At 44.2% G+C, this 14,116-nt stretch overlaps 1 protein-coding gene across 1 annotated transcript in view; it reads left to right on the plus strand.

The window, feature by feature from the left end:
* Positions 1-442: 442 nt before the first annotated feature.
* The window catches only part of ramp1 (receptor activity modifying protein 1), a 32,637-nt gene continuing 18,963 nt past the window's right edge, over positions 443-14,116 (plus strand). Inside the window, exon 1 of the mRNA XM_067987979.1 lies at positions 443-565. Coding sequence (XP_067844080.1) covers positions 523-565 — 43 coding nt within the window. The 5' untranslated portion in view covers positions 443-522. The remainder of the gene's footprint in view (positions 566-14,116) is intronic.

Here is a 14,116-nt window from a genome sequence, read left to right on the forward strand (position 1 = left end):
GGGGGTCAGTCTACGGGTTTGAGGGTCAGTCTGCGGGTTTGGGGGTCAGTCTGCGGGTTTGGGGGTCAGTCTGCGGGTTTGGGGGTCAGTCTGCGGGTTTGGGGGTCAGTCTGCGGGTTTGGGGGTCAGTCTACGGGTTTGGGGGTCAGTCTGCGGGTTTGGGGGTCAGTCTGCGGGTTTGGGGGTCAGTCTACGGGTTTGGGGGTCAGTCTGCGGGTTTGGGGGGTCAGTCTGCGGGTTTGGGGGTCAGTCTGCGGGTTTGGGGGTCAGTCTGCGGGTTTGGGGGTCAGTCTCCATCACTCGGACGGTTGAAAAGGTTAAATCAGATATAGATGAATCGGTAGTTTGGGGAGAGAAGCTGATTCTGAGCCGGAGGAGGAGCCCTGCTCCTGGGACAGACTTTAAATAGCGGAGGAGAGGAGGGTTGGGCAGGCTGGGATTGGCTGCGAGCGGCGGGGTAAATGCAGTGAGCGGCTGTCGGAAGGCAGCCAGTGGACCGGCTCTCTCTCCTCTCTCCTCCCGATGGCTCCCTGGACCGGCCGGGTCCTCGGCCTGCTTCTGCTCGGTAAGGTGGTGCTAATGTGGCTCTCGCTGTCTGCGGTTCCCTTCTCTTTTCAACCCGACCGGCAGAACGCGGTTTAAAGGCTGGGGAGCGGCGCCGCGGGGCCGTGTCCGTCGGCTGGGCACCAGTCACGGCTCTTGTCGCCTACCTTCTGCTCCCAGCGTTTACTAGAAGGCTGCAGGATGCACATTGCTCGCCACCAGCATCACTGTCAGTCGGTTATCAAAGTGGGAGTGATGTGACGTTTGTGGACAGGAGATACCGAGACACAGAGTGAGCTAGAGAGAGAGGCACAGACTGAGACACAGAGTGAGACAGAGAGAGAGGCACAGACTGAGACACACGGTGAGACAGAGTGAGCTAGAGAGGCACAGACTGAGACACACGGTGAGACAGAGTGAGCTAGAGAGAGAGGCACAGACTGAGACACACGGTGAGACAGAGAGAGAGGCACAGACTGAGACACACGGTGAGACAGAGTGAGCTAGAGAGAGAGGCACAGACTGAGACACACGGTGAGACAGAGTGAGCTAGAGAGAGAGGCACAGACTGAGACACACGGTGAGACAGAGTGAGCTAGAGAGAGGCACAGACTGAGACACAGTGAGACAGAGAGAGAAGCACAGACTGAGGCACAGAGTGAGACAGAGAGAGAGGCACAGACTGAGACACACGGTGAGACAGAGTGAGCTAGAGAGAGAGGCACAGACTGAGACACACGGTGAGACAGAGTGAGCTAGAGAGAGGCACAGACTGAGACACACGGTGAGACAGTGAGCTAGAGAGAGAGGCACAGACTGAGACACACGGTGAGACAGAGTGAGCTAGAGAGGCACAGACTGAGACACACGGTGAGACAGAGTGAGCTTGAGAGAGGCACAGACTGAGACACACGGTGAGACAGATTGAGCTAGAGAGAGAGGATCACAGACTGAGACACAGACTGAGACAGAGAGAGGCACAGACTGAGACACACGGTGAGACAGAGTGAGCTAGAGAGAGAGGCACCGACTGAGACACACGGTGAGACAGAGTGAGCTAGAGAGAGAGGCACAGACTGAGACACACAGTGAGACAGAGTGAGCTAGAGAGAGGCACAGACTGAGACACAGAGTGAGACAGAGAGAGCTAGAGAGGCACAGACTGAGACACACAGTGAGACAGAGTGAGCTAGAGAGAGGCACAGACTGAGACACAGTGAGACAGAGAGAGAGGCACAGACTGAGACACACGGTGAGACAGAGTGAGCTAGAGAGAGAGGCACAGACTGAGACACATGGTGAGACAGAGTGAGCTTGAGAGAGAGGCACAGACTGAGACACACGGTGAGACAGAGTGAGCTAGAGAGGCACAGACTGAGACACAGACTGAGACAGAGTGAGCTAGAGAGAGGCACAGACTGAGACACAGAGTGAGACAGAGAGAGCTAGAGAGGCACAGACTGAGACACAGTGAGACAGAGAGAGAGGCACAGACTGAGACACAGAGTGAGACAGAGAGAGAGGCACAGACTGAGACACACGGTGAGACAGAGTGAGCTAGAGAGAGAGGCACAGACTGAGACACATGGTGAGACAGAGTGAGCTAGAGAGAGGCACAGACTGAGACACACAGTGAGACAGAGTGAGCTGGAGAGAGGCACAGACTGAGACACAGTGAGACAGAGAGAGAGAAGCACAGACTGAGACACAGAGTGAGACAGAGAGAGAGGCACAGACTGAGACACACGGTGAGACAGAGTGAGCTAGAGAGAGAGGCACAGACTGAGACACACGGTGAGACAGAGTGAGCTAGAGAGAGAGGCACAGACTGAGACACACGGTGAGACAGAGTGAGCTAGAGAGAGAGGCACAGACTGAGACACACGGTGAGACAGAGTGAGCTAGAGAGAGAGGCATAGAGTGAGCTAGAGAGAGAGGCACAGACTGAGACACACAGTGAGACAGAGTGAGCTAGAGAGAAAGGCACAGACTGAGACACAGAGTGAGACAGAGAGAGAGGCACAGACTGAGACACACAGCGAGACAGAGTGAGCTAGAGAGGCACAGACTCACACAGTGAGATAGTGAGCTAGAGAGGCACAGACTCACACAGTGAGACAGAGTGAGTTAGAGAAGCACAGACTCTGACACACAGTGAGACACCGTGACACACGGTGAGACAGAGTGAGCTAGAGAAGTACAGACTCAAACACACAGTGAGACAGTGAGCTAGAGAGAGCACAGACTCAGACACACAGTGAGACACGGTGAGACACAGAGTGAGCTGGAGAGAGAGGCACAGACACACACACAGTGAGACACCGTGACACAGAGTGAGCTGGAGAAGCACAGAGGCACAGCACTAAGTGACACAGAGTGAGCTGGAGAAGCACAGAGACACAGCACTAAGTGAGACAGTACAGAGTGAGATACAGAGACAAAGTGATACAGAGAGACACAGATAGAGGCGCAGACTGAAGGAGAGTGGAACACAGATACAAAGTGAGTCCAACATGGGACACAGAGTGAGAGACACACGCACTCATGGAGGAATCGAGTGAAACAAAGGCTTTTCCATGCTGCAAAAGAATTGTACGATAGATCCCAGTTACTCCGTACACTGGGTGGCAGCGCGTCCCGCCTGCGGTCTAATATTGAACTTGCAGTAAAATTCTGACACTGATGGAAACTAACGGTTTGAATTAAATCACTGGGCATCAGCTCCCGCTGCTGGCCCGTCACTTTCTAAACTTCGTCATGCACACCCGAACTGTGCCTTGCTGGGATGGAGCTGATTCATCCTCCTACTCTCTAACTAGAAATGTCACTTGTAAACAATTTTACAACACCAAGTTATAGTCCAGCAATTTTATTTTAAATTCACAAGCTTTCGGAGGCTTCCCCCTTCGTCAGGTGAACGATGTGAAAATAGAAATGTCACCGTATCGAAGGCCAGCATAGACCTCTGTTTTCCCTAACTCTTGTGAAAATGGACAGTGTAAGCACCGTTTCCCACAGCTGTCACTTGCAGCATTACAACAGACAGCTTCAGAAACGCTTCATTTAAAGCCTTATTTCCAAATCTCATCGTTTAAAGTGTATATTTACCAATTGCGTTTTTTATGCACGGTTGGCTGGTACTAGTTTTTTTTCTCAAAGTCCCTTTTCCCATTCACACCTGCCGTAGTTTTTGCTTCAGAGAAATGGATGGATGAAGGGGACGTTTCTCACGCGTTGTTGAAGGAATTCTCTGTAATGAAATGATTGTTGCTGAGACACATTTTCCTCTTTGTTCAATGATGGTTGATTTTGAAAGTAACCTTAAAACCATGAAACCAAATAAGTAGCACTGCCATCGGAATTAGCCCCTTTCAGAGATGCCGAAGGTTAGAATCAATGACACATTTGATTGGCAGTAAATGTGCAGTCTCTGGCACTGGTTGCATCGGCAGTCGTGCAATCTGCAGTTGGAATTCAAGCAGCACAACGATTAAACTGGAATACTGTTGAGTTTTGAATTTAGTTCGTTGAGATTAATTGTTGATTAAAATACAGTAGCAATTTGTTCAACTGCAGGCTTAAATAGTTAGTTAATCTTTAGTTAATTCATTTTATATAGACAAAGTCAACGCCGATCTTTATATAGCAACGTGCGGTAATATAAAACGATGTAATTAAATGCCAAACAGCTTCAGGATAATTTCAGACCCATATTTATACAGTTGAATAACTCAGACTCGTGTTAAGACCAAGAGTTCTTTTAAAGAAAACAGTTGGTCCCTGCTACTGAAGGTTTGATCAACGCTATTAAGCCTCACGTCTTTAACCCTTACACTGCCAGCAGATTCAGAGAAATTCCACTCTCTCTGCACCACTGATATTGTTTGCTTAGAGTTCAGGAATTGACTTTGTAATGAAAATTAACAGTACAGTAATAAACACTAATAATATAAACACTAATGGCATAATAATTGACACTAACAATACAATATTAAATACTAATAGTATAGTATTAAACACTAATATTACAATAGACACAGTAATATTACTGCAATCATGCTAATATTACAATAAACACCAGTAGTACAATGACAAATGCTATTGGTACAATAATAGATACTAATAGTACAAGAAGTAACACTAATGGTACAATAATAAAAGCTAATAACACAATATTAAATATTAATATTAGAGTAATAAACACTAATAACAATGGTAAACACTAATAGAACATTCATAAACACTAATATTGCAGTAATAAGCACTGTACATGACAGTGGGACAGACAGGCTAGTAGATAGGTGACATTTAATGCAAAGCAGTGTGAGATGATATGTATTTGAAAGATTAATAAGGAGGAGAAACATACACTAAATGATAAAACTTTAATTGGAGTAGAGGAACCGAGAGGGCTTCCGCTATACAAACCTTTAAAAAGATGGGGTGGGGGGTGGAGTTAAGTTGATAAAACTACAAAAAGCATATGGGAATCCCAGGTTATCTAAATAGGGGCACAGAGTACAAAAGCAAAGAGATTATAATAAATCTATACAAATCATTGATAAGGCCACAGATAGAATATACACCAGTAATTTCCTTGGAGAGTCTCCCAATTGACCACTGTAACTTCGACTGAAACCCTGGATAACGCATAAATCGGGTGTCTGCAAAGTTACATCAGCTGATCAAGAGGAACCGCCAAGGATATTCCTGATGCTTGTGTCCAGTTTTAGGTGTCTTACTTTAGGTGTTCGTGGTCATGGAGAGGGTGCATAAGAGATTCACTCGAATGATCCCAGGGATGAGAGGCTTTAGTTATGAAGAGAGACAAGAGGAACTGGTGCTCTTTTCATTAGAGCAAAGGAGGTTAAGAGGAGATCTGTGAGCACTGTTCAAAATCCTGAGATGTTTTGATCAGGTGAAGAAAGAAAAGACTTGCAGTTATGTAGCACCTGTCACATTCTCAAGATGTCCCAACACTTGCACGTTTCTGAATAAAACCACTGTATTTAAATGGATTGGCATGAATTGCCTTTCTTAAAATGTGCAGTCTGAACAGAAAATCTGTTTTAGCACCAATAAACTTCAGTGGCTTTTATTAAACGGTGTATATTCCCTTCCCCCAAATAGTCCTAACACATTGGTCTCTTTTAGGCAGAAGCGAAATGATGCTATGGAGCCAATTGTTTTTAAATTGAAGAGCAGAGACTTGATTTCAGATACACAAATCTTTAAAAGTAGGAGGGTACTGTTGTTTTATAGGCAAACTGTAAGTAGGAAAAACTGTACAGTAAGTGTTTATTACTACACCATTCATGTTATCACTATAATATAGTAATATTAGTGTTTATTACTGTATACTAGTGCTTTTATTATAACATTAGTGTTTATTATTGTAATAGATTTATGTCCTCTAGTTACTGACTCACCAACTAGTGAAAATAGTTATTCCAATTTAGTTTGCCTACGTAACAGATGTCCTATGTTTTACGATTTGTGACCTGAAATGCTCTTCAGCTCAAAAATAATTCATTGGCTTTGAGCCCATTGGGGCATCTTGCTGACGTGACAGGCACTACATGGGGACAAGCTCTTTCTTTACCTGATCAAAACCCCTCATCATTTTGAACATCTGTATCAGGTCTCCTCTTAACCTTCTTTGCTCTGATGACAAGATCCCAATTTCTCCAGTATCTCTTCATTATTAAAACATTTCACCCCTGGGATCACCTTAATGAATCTCTTCTGCGCCCTTTCCCTGGCCTTGACATCCGTCCTAAAGGTGCACAAAACTGGACACAATGGCTCTGAATTTCCTCAGGGATTCCACTGAGCTCTTTTAAACCCATTGGGAGTCCAGGGAACCCACCGGAAAACAGCAGGGTTCTGGTTGCAATGGGTCCCCACTGATTCTAGGATAAACCAGTTGGACTTGTAAGAGGTGGGACCTCCTCCCGCTCCTTACATGGTCAGTAAAGACAGGGGGCATCCCTGGGGTGAGTCAGGACCCAGCATTCTGTTGGAAACTGGTATGCAGAGTCAGGACCCAGTGTACAACTGAAATCTGGTACACTGAGTCAGGACCCAGTGTACTACTGGAGGCTGGTACACTGAGTCAAGACCCAGTGTACTACTGGAGGCTGGTACACTGAGTCAAGACCCAGTGTACTACTGGAGGCTGGTACACCGACTCAGGACCCAGTGCACTACTGGAGGCTGGTACACCGACTCAGGACCCAGTGCACTACTGGAGGCTGGTACATCAAGTCAGGTGAGCCATACTGGCCTCCAGATGCGTGCAATTTTGCAACAATGGGGGGAAGGGCAAGCAGGGCGACAGCCTAGACCCCCAAAAGAAAGTTTTTTTTACAAAAAAAATTGGGTGTGCCCCTTAGGAAGGAGCATTATGGGATGTTGAGGTGGGTCTGGGGAACCCACCCTCCCCCTCCCAGCGGGCAGCCACTGGATTTTACGGTAGTATTGGGCAGATGGTTGCAGAGATGTGCTCGTAATTGCGAGGACTCCTGCCCGCCCCGTGTAAATGAGGTTCCCACCCACCTACTGATCCTGCAAACTTCAGCATATCTGTCGGGATCATGGGCAATACACTATATCCATATCTATAAAACATAGGGCCTAGGAATTGGTCCGGAGAGCCCCCCTTTTTCGAGCATGCACACTTCCAGCCAGAAGTGCGGCGGCCGTCATATTGGTTAAGGAGGTTACAATGTTGGGAGGAGTGCCCACCATATTGGTTAAGGAGGTTACAATGTCGGGAGGAGTGCCCACCATATTGGTTAAGGAGGTTACAATGTCGGAAGGAGCGCCCACCATATTGGTTAAGGAGGTTACAATGTCGGAAGGAGCGCCCACCATATTGGTTAAGGAGGTTACAATGTCGTGAGGAGTGCCCACCATATTGGTTAAGGAGGTTACAATGTCGGGAGGAGTGCCCACCATATTGGTTAAGGAGGTTACAATGTCGGAAGGAGCGCCCACCATATTGGTTAAGGAGGTTACAATGTCGGAAGGAGCGCCCACCATATTGGTTAAGGAGGTTACAATGTCGGGAGGAGTGCCCATCACTCTAGTTAAGGAGGTTACAATGTCGGGAGGAGCGCCCACCATATTAGTTAAGGAGGATACGATGTCAAGAGGAATGCCCACCAGCACAATGGAAATAGCCGAATAATTAACGTGCTGCCTGTCTTTCACGAGGCCTTTTCAATTTTTGCGTTTCACTTGCTATGTGTTGACCTCGCTAAACCACCCATTTTTATTCCAGCCCCCTTGAGATAATGGCCAACATTCCATTAGCCTCTATGATTGCTTTTTATACCTGTGCACTAGCTTGCAGTGATTTGTGTACATGGACACCCAAATCCCTTTGATCCATCACAGTTCCTAGTCTCTCACCATTAAGAAAATATTGCAGTTTGTCTTTCTCAGATCAAAAATGGATGACCTCACACTTCCCCACATTGAACTCCATCTGTCAGTTTTGCCCACTTACTTAATCTGTCTATGTCCCTTTGCAGCTTCCTCCTCCCATCTACACAACTTACTATGCCTCCTAACTTAGTGTCATCTGCAAACTTGGATGTACAACTCTCTATTCATTAATACATATGGTGAAAAGCTGAGGCCTCAGTACAGATCCCTGGGGAACACCACTTGTCACATTCTGCCAATCAGAAAATGAACCCTTTATCCCTACTCTCTGCCTCCTACCTCCCAACCAATTAAGAACCCATGTCACAAGGTTACCTTTAATTCCACGCGCTCTCACTTTTGCTAATAATCTCTGAGCGGCACCTTATCAAATGCCTTCTGGAAGTCTATCACGAAGTCGATCACAGCACCAGACTATCCTGGGGGTTGTGTTAAGACAAAAGTCATATAGATAGATTTAAGAAATAGGAAGGGAAATGATCCAATTCTCAGTGTGCATTACAGGCCACCAAACAGTGGAGATAAGATAGGGAGAGATCTGCAGACAGTTCAGAGAGAGATGTAAGACCAACGGGGCAATGATCTTAACTATCCCAAGTTGGACTGAAATAAAGGTAATGCGGGTGGGCAGAGAGGGGACTGTTTCCTAGATCATTCTGTTTCTAGTCCAACAAGGAAAGAAGCATTGCTTGATTTAGTTCTGGGAAATGAAGTGGGCAAATAACTGATGTGAGTGCAGGAGAACAATTGGAAAACAGCAACCATACATAATTAGGTTCAATGTAAGAATTGAAAATGAGAATGATGAGACAATGGTAAATGTGCTGGACTAGAAAAAGGCAACATTCAGTGAGATAAGAAGGGGTCAGGGACAAATTAGCAGGGCAGAAAAGTTAGCAAACAGCATCATGGATTGGCAGTGGGAAATCTTCAAATATGAGACAGAAAGTGTATGAAATAAATATATTCTTATGAGGCAGAAACGGAGATGCATCAAGGAATAAATAGAGAAATTTAAACTAAACTAAAACGGAAAAGAAAGGCCTATGATAAAAGTTAGGGCTAACAGGAGAGAAAATCATGAATATAGGAAGTGTAGTGATGAGGTTAGAAAGGCTAAAAGGGGGAATGTGACAAAAGCCCAGCAGCAGATAACATAAAAGAAAATTGTAAGGGCCTTTTACTTTTTATTTGCTTATAAAAGCCCTCATTATTTCCTTTTATAATAACTGCTAGCCTTTTTTCACATTCCCTTTTCCCCTCCCTACTAGACTTTCTATACTTATCATCATTATTTTTAGTATTATTAGCACCAATTTTATCATGTGCCTTCTCCTTGTAAGTTTCAGCCTAGTTTAAATATCTCTATCTTTTCACAGAACTTTATCCTTTCCAGGTAAATAAAGCCATAAAAAGGGCAGCAGCATTTACAGTTTTATAAATAGGGGCAGACTAAGGAGTACAGAGAAGTAATGATGGATTTATACAAATCATTGGTTAGGCCACAGTTACAGTACTGTGTGTAGGTTGGGAGCCCCATTATAGAAAGGATATTAAAGCCATAGCGTGCAGCATAGATTCACCAGGATGATGCCAGGGATGGGAAGCTATAGTTATATGGGGAGACTTGAGATACTGGGACTATTTCCATTGGAGCAGAGAAGGCAAAGAGGAGATTTAATAGAGGTTCTTAAAATGATGAAGAGTTTTTATTGAGTGAATGTGGAAGGAGTATTTCCTATAATTGGGGAGTCAGTGATGAGGGGTCATCAATTTAAAATTGACACAGAGAATGGGAAGGGAGTGGGCTGTTGGGAGCATGGAATGCTTTGCCATAGGGAGTGGTTGAGGCAGAGACCATTGCATCTTCTAAGGGAATTACTTGAAGCAGAGTAAGATTTAGGGTGATGGGGAGAGAGCAGGGCAATGGGATTAGTTTTGTATTGCTTTAGTAATGAGCCAGCACTGACACAATGGGCTGAATATCCTCCAGTGCTGCAAACTTCTATGATTCTCTTCCAGCCCTATAACCCTCCAAGATCTCTGCACTTCTCCAATTCTGGCCTCTTGCGCATCCCCGATATTAATCACTCCGTCATTGGTGGCTGTACCTTCGGCTGTCTAGGCCCAAAGCTTTGGAATTCCCTCCTTAAACCTCTCTGCCCTCTACCTCTATCTTCTCCTTTAAGATGCTCCTTAAAACCTATCTCTTTGACCAAACTTTTGGTCACCTGTCCTAATATTTCTTTATATGGTTCAGTCAAATTTTGTCTGATAACGCTCCTGTGAAGTGCCTTAGGACATTTTACTACATTAAAAACGCTATATAAATGCAAGTGATTGTTGATGTTGATTCTGTAGAAAAGCTGCTTGTTATTTAACATCAGCTGCTGGCAACATGTGGACATGGTTTGCATCATTATCTGGCTGGTTTATACTAAGAGGTAAAGATTTACCAGCATTTTGATGAAGTTAGTGCCCCTTTGAGAGAAGCTAGTTTCTAATTGAGGATTTTTTTGCCCTTGGGATATTGGTTGGTTTGGATGTAACAGAATCTCCTAACCCTCTGACATCGATCGATCTAGTTAAATATGGATTCAAATCTCAAATAAAACATGCTGCAGGGATCAGTTCAAATCCAGAGTTCAAGCTGAGGTCTGTGTACTTCTCAGCTCTTGAATACTTTATTAAGGTGACCTTCATTCTATACTGATGATCTAAGACCATCTTTTTTACATTGATGGGCAGTAAGTGCTAGTCCTGCCAGTAACGCCCACATCTTGAGAGTGAATTAAAAATAAAGTAAAAGGAATAGCTATTAAAGATTAATTAAACTGCCTGTACAGCAATTTGCACAGTGTCCAAAATAAAACTGGGGAACTGGAGGCAATGATCTGTAGTGAGGAACCAGATGTAGTCGGAATAACTGAAACATGGCTACATAAAGAACAGGACTGGCAATGAAATATTGCAGGTTATAACATAATCAGAAAGGATAGGGAAGGAAGAAAGGAGGGTGATGGAGTAGCTGTACTAATTAGAGATAACATTTAAAACAGTGATAGGTAGAGTCCAGGAGAAATATATCCTACTAAAAAGTAAGAACAAACTAGCCAGTAATGACACACTATGGATGAATAAAGAAATAAGGAAAAAATTGAAACTAAAGAGAAAGGCATACACTAAGTACATAGACAATAAAGGAGAGGATGACAAAAGGGAACACGAAGAGGTTAGGAAAGAAGTAAAAAAAACACAATTAGGAAGGCAAAGAGAAACTACAAAATTAAATTATCAAGGAATATAAAAAGAAATAGTAAAGTATTCTACAGACACAAATAACAAAAGAACAATCAGGATAGTGATAGGGCCACTAAGGCATACACCCAATAAACTCACAAGTAATGACAGCGAAATGGCAAAAATATTAAATAATTACTTTGCCTCAGTATTTACCAGGGAGACTAACATGGTGGACATGACATTCGAAGAAGAGATCAAAAAAGATATAAAGACATTTAAGATAGAAAGGGAGGAAATAATTGATAAACTAATCAAACTTAGAGAGGATAAAACCCCTGGGCCGGATGGATTGCATCCGCGTGTATTAAAAGAAGTTAGGGAAGAGATAGCAGAGATACTATTACACATATATAAAAATTCATTAGAAAAGGGAATAGTGCCAGAGGACTGGCGAACAGCTAATGTGATTCCTATATTTAAAAAGAGAGATAGAACCAGTCCGGGGAACTATAGACCAATTAACTTAATGTTGGTGGTAGGAAAGACAATGGAATCCTTACTCAAAGATGTAATAGAAAAACATCTAGAAACTGAAAGTATAATAAAGAATAGTCAGCATGGATTTCAAAAGGGAAGGTCATACTTGAATAACCTTATTGAATTCTTTGAAAAAGTCACTGAACAGTTAGACAAGGGTAATGTAGTAGATGTAATATATTTGAATATTCAAAAGGCCTTCGATAAGGTACTGCATAGTAGACTCATGACTAAGCTCAGAGCATGTGGAGTCGGGGACAAGTAGCAGAATGGATGACAAGTAACATTTGTGCCGGACAAGTGCCAGGCAATGACCACCTCCCCTTGACATTCATCGGCATTACCATCGCCGAATCCCCCGCCATCAACATCCTGGGGGTCACCATTGACCAGAAACTTAACTGGACCAGTCATATAAATACTGTGGCTACAAGAGCAGGTCAGAGGCTGGGTATTCTGCAGCAAGTGACTCACCTCCTGACTCCCCAAAGCCTTTCCACCATCTACAAGGCACAAGTCAGGATTGCAATGGAATACTCTCCATTTGCCTGGATGAGTGCAGCTCCAACAACACTCAAGAAGCTCGACACCATCCAGGACAAAGCAGCCCGCTTGATTGGCACCCCATCCACCACCCTAAACATTCACTCCCTTCACCACCGGCACACAGTGGCTGCAGTGTGTACCATCCACAGGATGCACTGCAGCAACTCACCAAGGCTTCTTCGACAGCACCTCCCAAACCCGCGACCTCTACCACCTAGAAGGACAAGAGCAGAAGGTACATGGGAACATCACCACCTGCACGTTCCCCTCCAAGTCACACACCATCCCAACTTGGAAATATATCGCCGTTCCTTCATCGTCGCTGGGTCGAAATCCTGGAACTCCCTTCCTAACAGCACTGTGGGAGAACCTTCACCAGACGGACTGCAGCAGTTCAAGAAGGCGGCTCACCACCACCTTCTCAAGGGCAATTAGGGATGGGCAATAAATGCAGGCCTCGCCAGCGACGCCCACATCCCATGAACAAATAAAAAAAAAGCTGGCTACAAAACAGAAAACAGAGAGTAGGGGTTAAAGGTAGTTACTCAGACTGGCAAAAGGTGGAGAGAGGTGTTCCCCAAGGATTGGTGCTGGGACCACTGTTGTTCACCATTTACATAAATGATTTGGACTCGGGAATTGGAAGTACAATTTCAAAATTTGTGAATGACACCAAATTGGGGGCTATAGGAGTGCGACAAAATACAGGAAGACATCAATAAACTTGTAGAATGGGTGTGTAATTAGCAAATGCATTTCAATATAGGAAAGTGTGAGATGATGCATTTTGGTAGAATGAATATGGAGGCCACACACTCAGAAAATAACGGTCTAAATGGGGTAGAGGAGCAGAGGGATCTGGGGATACAGATACACAAATCATTAAAAGTAATGATGCAGGGTAATAAGGATATAAAAAAAGCAAACAAAGCACTGGGGTTCATTTCTAGAAAGATAGAATTGAAAAACAGGAAAGTTATGTTAAACTTGTTAGACCGCACTTGGAATACTGTGAACAGTTCTGGTCTCCATATTATAATAAGGACATAGAGGCACTGGAGATGATGCAAAAAAGATTCATAAGGATGATACCAGAACTGAGAGGTTATACCTATCAGGAAAGACAGAACAGGCTGGGGCTCTTTTCTCTAGAAAAAAAGAAGACTGAGGGGTGACCTGATAGAGGTCTTTAAGATTATGAAAGGGTTTGGTAGGGTAGATGTGGAGAAAATGTTTCCACTTGAGAGGGAGACCAGAACTAGGAGCCATAAATATATGATAATCACTAATAATTCCAATAGGGAATTCAGGAGGAACTTCTTTCCCCAGTTAGAATGTGGAGCTTGCTACCACAAGGAGTAGTTGAGGCAAATGGCATAGATGCATTTAAGAGGAAGCTAGATAAACACTTGAGGGAGAAAGAAATAGAAGGATATGTTAATGGGGTGAGATGAAAAAGTGTGTGAGGAGGCTTGCATGGAGCATAAACACTAGCGTAGACCGGTTGGACCGAATGGCCTGTTTCTGTGCTGTAGATTCTATGTAATTCTATGTAACAAAAGCCAATCAGATGTATAACTGTGTACTGCGGACTGTCATATTTCAAAGGTCACTCACTCACTGTCACGTACAAAGGGACAGGTCGTTAATAATTGAGGGAACAGTGTGTAACAGGACTGAAATCAAGAGGAAAGTAGAGAAAGTAAACACAAGGGCTCAGGAAGTAGGGGAGAAGCAGAGAAACAAACAATGGGGGTAAAATTTGTCTTGGGTAGTACTGCAAAACTGGGGATAG

Source organism: Heptranchias perlo, chromosome 7 (genome assembly GCF_035084215.1).
Source record: "Heptranchias perlo isolate sHepPer1 chromosome 7, sHepPer1.hap1, whole genome shotgun sequence".
NCBI classification, from domain to species: Eukaryota; Metazoa; Chordata; class Chondrichthyes; order Hexanchiformes; family Hexanchidae; genus Heptranchias; species Heptranchias perlo.